The 10,201-nt window shown below is 33.0% G+C and overlaps 1 protein-coding gene across 1 annotated transcript; it reads right to left on the reverse strand.

Annotated features, from left to right (window-relative positions):
* Window positions 1-903: 903 nt before the first annotated feature.
* On the reverse strand, window positions 904-5,851 carry LOC124354470. Its single transcript, XM_046804945.1, has 3 exons — window positions 5,669-5,851; window positions 3,575-3,829; window positions 904-2,801 (listed from the first exon to the last, which is right to left on the reverse strand). Exons 1-3 carry the CDS (start codon window positions 5,810-5,812, stop codon window positions 2,373-2,375), a joined length of 828 nt encoding a protein of 275 aa, XP_046660901.1. The 5' UTR covers window positions 5,813-5,851; the 3' UTR covers window positions 904-2,372.
* Window positions 5,852-10,201: the final 4,350 nt, after the last annotated feature.

A 10,201-nucleotide genomic window follows, 5' to 3' on the forward strand; every position in this document is an offset into this window, starting at 1 on the left:
AAGGGAACTTCTGTTAGTTGTCAATAAAGTTGGTTCTGTTCTCGGCCAGTAATGGTTTTCCTGTCTCCAGACAATAATTATTGTCAAATGGATTATCTTCATATAATAAAGAAAATGATAAAGTTTAGGTGACTATCTAGATTTGTAGCAAATAACAGGACATTAGGGTAAATTTTTAGGACATAGGGTATTCTATGAAGTGTGAATAATTCCCTTTTTGTCTTCAGAACTTTTATAAAATTACTTAGTGATTTTAGTTATTTTTCAAAATAATTCAACTTAAATTATGGTTTCAAATGACGTAAACCTTATTTTCAAGATAACTTCCTTATAAAGTATCTAATTTTGATTTCATGTAGAAATAAAATCAACTAACAATGATTCAAATTCCACTTAGAACTCTCATATGTTACATATAAATTATATGGCTCTTTTATTTTGCACGGTTAACAATTTTTTTAAACTGCTATTTTGTTCTGGTTTCACCTTTAAAACAGTTTAAAATATGATTTATACCACATCTTATGCTTATGTTAAAAATATTTTCTATTGACATGAGGGCATGCACTATCAATAGAAAGTGTAGAGCCATTGATATTATAAAACAGTAATTGTTTTAAATCATTGGACTTTATAATTAAACTATTGAAAATTATCAAGCTGACTTGGGACTGTTAAACAACTCTGTACATATTGAAACCCCTGGATATATTCCTGTCAAGTCAATTTCTGCCAATCAGTAATAATCCTTTTGCTTTGGAGTAACTGTAACAGGAGTCTGGTTATTTTGGCGCTGCAGAGTAAAGGTATAGTGATCATTGAGTATGGTGCATTAGATGCAAGTCTAGTTCCACGGAAGTGTAATTTTGTACCATCTATACTGGCAGAAAACAAACTCAAAAATACAAATATTTATAATATTTTAATCACATCTTTAATTCTTATAGTATACAGAACTATGACAACGTTGTAATAAATAGTATATTTCAAATACTAGCCATAAAGTAAATCATAGTACAAATATGCATTACACTAACAATTCAATTGTTAATATATTTATCTGAACAAATTTTCTATAAACTGTTTTCTAGAAAGACTAATAAAAGAAAGGTAGACTAATAAAAGAAAGACTACCACAAACTCATTTTTTGTATTATTTGAAAATGAAATCTCACTAATATTATGACTCTAAATGTACAGTTTTAATTACTTTGTAAAGATGTATAATATTAATTAAACTTATTTTTAGAAAGTATTATACTTGTACAACTGAAAAAATTTTAAGCAATTTTTAATTTACTGTTTAAAATTATTGAACAATATGTAAGGTTTTTAAATTACAGTACACAAAGGAATATTTAGTCCTTATTAAAATTATGTATTGTTGTTTTATTAATTTTAAACCTTTGGTTCTAATTATCAAAAAGTGTTACAATACAATTATTTTTCTTGTTTCATTACTTTGTATACAACTTGTATGCTCACCTAAAACCATTATTTTTAATCTTGATTTTATTACTTATTTTCAGTAACTAATACAGTAATTTTTATATCTGTGTCATAACAAAAAATGAAACCAACATCTTGAATAATGTAAAGTATTATGACAATAAATTAAGGTATTGAAATTGAAAAATACAATCTGCTGGATACATGAAATAAAAAAACAGTTCTTTGTCAACCATAGCTGTAGAAAGAGGAGCACATATTCTGTTTAATTCAACACACGTAACATGTATTCAATCTTCTTCCACCACAAGTTTTGAATCAACTTGATATGTTGAGGATCAGTTAAATTATACCTCTGTTTGATGATTATAGGCAGCAAAATTATGATTTCCTAAAAGACAAGATATTTAATCTGTTTTGCTAGATCTGTTTTCATATACTGTAAACAGTTCAATGGTAACAAGGAAATATTGATCTTTATCAAATATTTACCAACAGATTTGTCCTATATTCCTCTATTTACAACTTGATAAGTGTACAGAATTTAAAAAATGTTTATTAACTACTAGAAATTAATTCTTAAATTTTCTATCTAGCTTTTAATATTTTATAGTGTTGTTACAGCTTTTAACACTTTGTTTAGAATTTGATTGTAAACTTTAAATTTTCTACCAAATACATTTTGTATTCGATTCGAACTTTTGTACTTGAAAAGATATATGCATACCTATTTAGAATGTAATACAGAAGAGAATGTTGCAATACTAGAATGTTTGCAAAATAATTTACTTTTGATTCTTGAACTTTTGGCCTCATAACAATTTAGCAACAAGACTTCCTAAAGTTCACTTTTGTCAGAGACCTTAGCTTCTAGATCAAAAATACCTAACAGAAATGGTGATCACTAATTCCTCAATCTACACTCAATAGTTCGTGTTTCCATAACCACCACCTCCATAACCTCCTTGGTTTCTCGAGCTCAAAAATATCTTCACAGCGGTTTTTAAAGGCTTCTTTGCTTTCCTTGCCATCCTCTTGATCATCTTTACTCTTCTTCTGAGCTTCCTCTTGTCAAGTTCTATCTGTGATAAGGTCATCATTCCTTTTTTAATTATTCCTGTAATTCCTGGAGGAATCTTGTCCTTCTTCCTTGGTCGTCCTCTTCTCCTCTTTGTAGGTTTGGGTGTGTGTACTGTTACCTCTTCTTCAGATGACTCCTTTTCCTCATATTCTGGTTCTTCTTTGTCACTGAATCTTCTCATCATCTCCATGATAAAGGCATTTTGCATCAACTTATCAGGGTCAAGAACTCGTTTAAAAAAGGCAAAGGTCTTCTTCAGATATGGGTGTTGCTGAAAAAAGAGTCATGGTGAATAAATTAGTCTTTATAAATATACATAATGCATAATATGAGCTTCTGTGTTATAAATACAGTTTTTTGGGTTGTCTTAATTTTTTTCCCAAAAATGCTATAAAACTTGCTAAATGTCTGTATAAGTATTTTAATAACGGTACTTCAGGATTGAAGATTGTGGTTATCAGTTAATTTCATATTCTGTACATCTTAAAATCACAATAAATTGAAAGTGATAATCTATGTAAGCTTATAAGGTTTGTTAGGGATAACAACCCTAAAAAAAAGCTAAAGTAAAAATGAATATCGCGCTATTAAAACAACATTGCTGTTAACTATTAGAATTTCCCATTTGTTATTATCTACGGTACCCCACTAAATTGCCCTGTACAGAAACCCAAAACCCAATTTTAAGAGTCGATTGAATTAAGTTAAGAATAGACATTCTTGTGTTCCAATTTTTCCAATGAAAAATCAGTAATCCCAGATTAAGTACTAAAACTTAATAGTATACTGTAATTAATTTATAAATAATCGTCAATAAACATATTTGAAAACTTTTTACTTCTCTAGTACAGTTTAAAAAAGTTTGTGTTATATGTGTATTACATGGATGTTGAGCAAATTATCAATTTTAATATTTCTTAGAAGTATTCAGATAAAAAGACACACCGTTAAGGCCACTTACAAAGACCCCGACAAGAACAGACCATTAAAATGCGTAGCGGGATAGGATAATATATCTAGCTACTAGTTAAAATTACTGCTAACCTTTTTCTCCTTCTTCTTTTTGGGTTTACGTTCCTCGCTCTCCAAAGAATCAGTGTTGGCCTCTCTCTCTGGAGCAGGCTGATTGTCAAAAGTGTCTCCAAACCTGTCCTCGTTGATGCCGTTGTCATTGTTTTGTGTACCTCCGAACGTGTCGGTGTCGTCTGTAAACGTGTTCTTGGGAGCATCGTTGTTCTCGTTGCCTGCGTAGTCCGCCACATAGTCCTCTGGTTCGTCATTTTGTTCCATATCAGGCTCCTTGAATGCGAATAATTAAACAAATGAACAATAATTTGGAACAATATTTTTTATTGTCACAATATAGCCTAACAATATATTCTTCTCCCCCAGTTGTTAAAAACTGTTATTACTTTCAGTTCCTAACTAGCTTGATATTTTTGTAAAAGGCACCTTTTCGTGAGGTAATAAAGATATGGCATTCAGATAGCAATCCAGAAGCAACATTATTCTTATGTCGTATGAGAAAATAAATTATTCTAGACAACCTTAACTATTTTAATACTAGTAAATACTAGAAGACTCTCGCGACTCTTGTTCTTTTATGCTTGGTGTAGGCAGGTATTAGGAGAGCACGTCAACAGCCAGTTTCTACATTCGAGGTTCCATTTCTAACCAGAACCACGGTTACCGTGAGATATTCGCATCCCACTTCCACAGGAATCATCCAAAGAAAACGTAACTTAATAGGCATTTGGTGCATGCATTTGAAAAGTAAAGTAGGATAAGGCTAGTTTTATTGTGTTCATTTCGATCGCGAATCATAATACATGAATTACAAAAAATAATGTAAATCGTCAATAAATACATTAAGTCAGGCCGGATTCGTCGTGAGCAAGAGCCGAGAATTCCGCGGTTTGTAAAATTGACCTTAGCCCACTTCCGTATACCATGGTAGATAAGCGCTGGAACTTAAAATATAATCTTTAGCTTTCGCCCAAAAACAACTAAAACCATATACTTTCTTTGGAATTAAAGAGGCCTTGCTTCTAAAATGCGACTAAAATTCACAAAAGATGTTAAAAATAGGAGCTTATCGCAAATTCATAAATGTTTCATTTCAGAAAATTCAATTTTAATATCTCTATGCTATGAACGATTACATTTCAAATAGATTATCCACAAGCAACTTCATATAAAAATATCATGTAACAACCGTCCCGAATACGGCAAGAGTACTGCGATAATGTCTCCTAATACTTTCCCTTGCTTTAGACAGCTTTAAACATTGCACTACATCAAGTTAAAGTATTCATATTCAAAAATTACTAAACGTTTAAAATTATTTTTGGGTAGGATGAGGCTGTCACAATGATTTATAGACGGTAACTTGACTTTGATGAAATTTCACATCAATACCTTATTAATAAAATCTATTGTTTATAGTATACTCGTAAATCCAATTAATCATAACTTCGATCTATAAATAATGTTTTAATCAAGATGTTTCTCTATCTATTTTGATTACGTTTTCGCCATTTACCAACCAAGACATAGAAATACTTTTGTATAAACATTTTTCGGCAAACAGATTGAATTTCGATGTCATGTATAGTTTCACTCGAAACACTGGCTATACAAACTACGACCAGATACACGGGTTTAAATCTCTCTAGCTGTATGACTATTTATTTCCAGAAAATACTATTTTTGGGAATGTTATGTTCTAGCGATTACTGTAAGCAATTCTCGGTACCTTGAGAGAGAAAGTTACATTTTTAATGTCGGGAGGTTCAACACATTTAGTTTAAATAAATGTCGAGACAGTGTAAATTAAATTCGAAGGTGTGTGAATTTCATTTCATGAAACTTGTGGATATTGTTTCCAATTTATATCAGAAAAAGTTGTTGCAGATGTGTATCATTAATATTTTGGACGAGCTGGTTTTGTCCCTAACAAAAGCTGAGGGCACTGGCAATATTGATGGGTTTATAATTTATGATTGGGAATTCGCTCTGATGATGTCAACTGCGTGACGAATGTTATCTGAGATTTACAACAGAGAAGACACGAAAATCTTTGCTAAAGTTAAACATGCAAAACTGGAACCAATCCATGTCACACATTCTCGCACTAACCTGTCGCTTGACTCTGAGCTGGACAGTTGACGATGGTTCATCATTCTTGTTGAGCTCCAGAGCACAACCTCTCTCTAGGGCGACCAAGGACACAAGGCAGACAAACGAAGAGATGTTGAACACGCTGAGTCCCGAGACTCCCATATTGTCTTTATATCACACACCATCTCAGATTACTGTTGTGTAATGGCTCATCACAGATGACACACTGATAACAGCTAATCTGATCTGAGATTGCGGTTCTGTCTCAAATAGTTCCCTTACTCATTGGCGAAGAATATTCTTGATCTGTCTGTAGAAGACGTATATACTATACGTAAGAAGTCAAAACATTATTCGATATTACTATTCGATAGATTATTTGTTAGCTCAAAATGTACAAGTATTGACATAATGTTTAATCGTATCTTGCTTAGTTTACGATTTGTATACTAAAGTATTATATATATATATATATTACCTATATACAAGCTCAAGAAACTAAATTCGGATTCGACACGGTTGTTATATTAATCTACTAACTATTTTGAAACTGCAATTGCGAATTTCATGAAAACCAAAACAACACATAAAATGTGAAGGAATAAACAAAACAGAAATTAAATAACAGCGAACTGTTTAATAAATAAATATGATTAATAATAATAACTGAGAAAATAAACTATGTCTAAAATTGGATTGCAAAAGAAAACATTTGTGTAATACATTTTCTCAATGACTTTCATTTCACTCTAACACAATATTATGTTGTCTGAACATTTAACTTTGAAAGGGCTAATTTTTATATTTCTAAAACAAAACAAAAATCTAGAATAAACATTATTTTGTTTAACATCGTTTTATATTTCTATCTAACAAATCTTATAGAATGAGTTAGCTTAAATGGGCCATCCTATATAAAGGATTTAGCCAAATCCTGAAACCTATATAATCTAGGAACTTTTAGGAAATACTAATAATGAAATAATGAGGCCCTCTGTTATTGGAAGATTTTATTTTAGGCGACAAAATCGCAAAGGAAGTGATACCCGCCAGGGAGCACATGACAAGCGGATCTGTGATGGGTGCCTTGACGAAGGGCAGACATGTAGAATCGAAGGTGCTTTAAGTCCCAGGAGAGACATAGGATACACAGGGCAAGGCAGGGAAGGCAGTGTTCTCCAACCCATAAAAGTCGTTCACAAATTTGTATTTTTTGACTGTTACATAAACGTTCGCTATTCTGTTGTATCTTAGTTATCTGTAGTAACCATTTGCTCTAAAAATGGATAACGATGTTAATGTTTATAACAGACAACGTACTGTATCAATGTGCTTTTGTGGTATACTTACTACTTCAACAACTGTTTCTGATGAACTTGGTGTGTAGGGATTGCATAATCCTAGAAGGAGAACGTTTACGTTGATTTAACTTTATACACAGCATTCCAGCTGTTTACAGGCCCTTTTTATGGCAAAGCTAATTCTATAAATTTACTTAACTTTGTGACAGTTCATCAGTAGGAGTTGGTTTAGAAGTGAGCCGCTTAGGATCGGAAAGTACGCATTCATTGTCAGAGAACTACTAGTTACTAAGTAAGTTGGCATACGGGAGAAGTGATGAACCAGAGCACTTTCAGAACTCAGGAAAATCCCAATATCCACAAGCCTTGACCTTAACAGCTTTTGGCATACTGGAGAAGTGATGAACCAGAGCACTTTCAGAACTAAGGAAGATCCCAATATCCACAAGCCTTGACCTTAATAGCTTTTGGCATACGGGAGAAGTGATGAACCAGAGCACTTTCAGAACTCAGGAAGATCCCAATATCCACAAGCCTTGACCTTAATAGCTTTTGGCATACGGGAGAAGTGATGAACCGGAGCACTTTCAGAACTCAGGAAGATCCCAATATCCACAAGCCTTGACCTTAACAGCTTTTGGCATACTGGAGAAGTGATGAACAGAGCACTTTCAGAATTCAGGAAAATCCCAATATCCACAAGCCTTGACCTTAACAGCTTTTGGCGTTACACGTCTAAAATCAACTAACTCTCTTGGAGCCCGTTTTAAGAAAAGCATTCATCGTTATTTATGACAACGAATAAAAATGGTTTTGAAAAAACTTAATTCAGCTGTTGGAGTTCAAGGAAACGTGAGTGAACGAATTAAAAACGAAACACACATATATTTATTTATGGATGCACAAAAGACAATTCATATATAGATGTCTCCCTGATATTAGAAACTTGTGTCAGTTTATTGAAAGTTGTGCTGGGTCCCTTTTCTGGTAGTACTAGTCCTGACGTCCTATCGCACTGCGAAAACTTGTTCCAATGAGACTCTGTGTTTTAACTTTTCTGTAGTATGTATGGTTGTATCATTTTGCAGTTTTTTAAACAAGCATTTAAATAAAAGCGCAGCTGTAATCTGGACTTTTAAAATTTCAGAAAATGTGTACCGTATAGTAATAAAACATAAAATAATATAATGCATGTTATAATTAATGAACATGATAGACAGTACACCTCACTTACTTACTGGATGTTGTAAAATTAACTACCGTGTCGAGTTAATTTATTAGCTCTAAAACATGATATGGTCTAAACAAACTTTTCACTCACATTAAACCACGGCGGATAATAAAATCAGTTTCTGGAACAGTGCTTGCCTAATCCTTATTTGCAAACAATTGGAAGCATGACCCAGACAGTGGTATCTGTCTAATTGATAATTAAGCAACATCAAAGAGAAAGGAACCAAACTCTAACACTAAAATATTTGGTAACCAGACTTGAAAAAAGATGCGCTTGCCCGCTCAACTAGGCATTTCGAGCATATAAAAAGACGTGTTAGAATGGTCGCGTGATGTAGAGCGCTGTTCTCCAAAGCGAGGACTGTAACTTGGTGGCACGGGATCAGGTCCCGCCCATCTGTGGCAAGAGGTGTATGTCAGTCCGGTGCGCCTGAGGATGCAGATTAAACAAGAAATTGGCGCTTTTCTGACACAATTGTGTTTAAAAATGAAAGTAACCTGATCAGAAAGCCAAATATTCCGTTACTTACTACTTTTATTACTCATTAAACGTGTTGCATAAATGGCTCTTGTATAATTTAATTTCAGAAAAGTTTGACGAAGAAAAAGTATTTGCTCTACCGAAACTCGAACCGGGATATCTCACTTGCTGGGCTAACATGCACCCTCTTTTATTCACTTGTATGTTTAAACAACACTAGCATGTGATCGAAAGGCCGAATAACTTGCATACTAATTTTAATATGAGTTAAATGTATGTATGGCTATGACATGTTTATTGCACGCTCTACCTGCAAGTATGAGACCTGGGTTAAAGTCACTGAGGAGAGAGTACTTTCTGATAATCAGTCCTTCTACCTGTATATTCTCTTTTCACATTTCTTGCCGTCTGTACTTTGTAGTAAATGTGAAAATCCTACAACCTTTTTTCTTTGAAAACATTGATAGATTTACCACCGCAAATCCTTCCCTCAACAAAAAATTTTTAACTTTACGATTACACATCGTACTTTAACTGGTCGCTGAAGACTAAATTGTTTATTAAATATTATACTCGAATTCATGTATTGTACGGTGCCTTCTTAAAGTGGGAGCATCAAATGAAAGCGGTGATTCGGTAAACGCAAAAGTACATGTCCAGGTCAGTCCTCCTCCAGGACACTCGTAACGGTAGAAACGTGAGTCACTGATCCTTGTCAAAAGCACAACCAGACAATTACTCCTACACTCACTTGTATAACAATAATTGGCATATGAAACAGACATATCTTGTAACGGTATTTGCCTTGGTATGGGAAAGTACGAAACAAAAACCTCTATTCTGAATTCTTTATCTTTACTGTAAAAACACTCGATTCGTATTTAATTAGTTTTTAATTAACACGAGTGAATTAAAACTACAGATGACAGTATTTTATACTGTACATTTGTTCCTTATTTTTTCAATTATGGATCGTCCTTCACTGAATTGTTATTTGATGTTGTTCTTAGTTAAGTCATGGCATAAAGTAAAAGAAATGTTTCGTTTTGTAAAATAGAATTTTGCCTTTTACTAAGTGCTATGTGTTTCAACAAACATTGGTTAATGTATCATACGGTAACGTGTGAGGTTTCGCACGGATAAATTGACTTCCATTTCACTTGTTTACCCCAAAACCAATAGGGTTTGTCTTGGGCCAAGAGAATCTACGTACAAAGTTTTAAGTCTCTATGACCTTTCTATCAAGAAATGTCCTATAATATTTGAACATGTTCAGCATAATAATATTAATTAGTATTTTCATTACAAAACTCATTAAAAAACATATGATATTTCAATCACCTCTTCTCAGAAACAAAATTGCTTGTATATCACGGGGGCTTATGTACAAGAAGGTGGCTTGATTAGCTCATTATTCACGTATACCGTCCTACTACACTTATATCAGATTTACATTCTTTGATATGTTTCTTCAATGTTGCGCGATGAAACATGAACAAACAATCAAATTAATATATCATAATAAAATAATATATC

Source organism: Homalodisca vitripennis, chromosome 2 (genome assembly GCF_021130785.1).
Source record: "Homalodisca vitripennis isolate AUS2020 chromosome 2, UT_GWSS_2.1, whole genome shotgun sequence".
Taxonomy (NCBI): domain Eukaryota; kingdom Metazoa; phylum Arthropoda; class Insecta; order Hemiptera; family Cicadellidae; genus Homalodisca; species Homalodisca vitripennis.

Bases quoted from the DNA above. Each gene is read 5' to 3' on its own strand.
- LOC124354470 (XM_046804945.1), bottom strand. From the start codon at position 5,812: ATGGGAGTCTCGGGACTCAGCGTGTTCAACATCTCTTCGTTTGTCTGC. The intron at 3,830-5,668 runs GTTAGTGCGAGA...TTCGCATTCAAG, and splicing joins AGCTCAGAGTCAAGCGACAG to GAGCCTGATATGGAACAAAA. The intron at 2,802-3,574 runs GTTAGCAGTAAT...CTCTTTTTTCAG, and splicing joins AAAAGAAGAAGGAGAAAAAG to CAACACCCATATCTGAAGAA.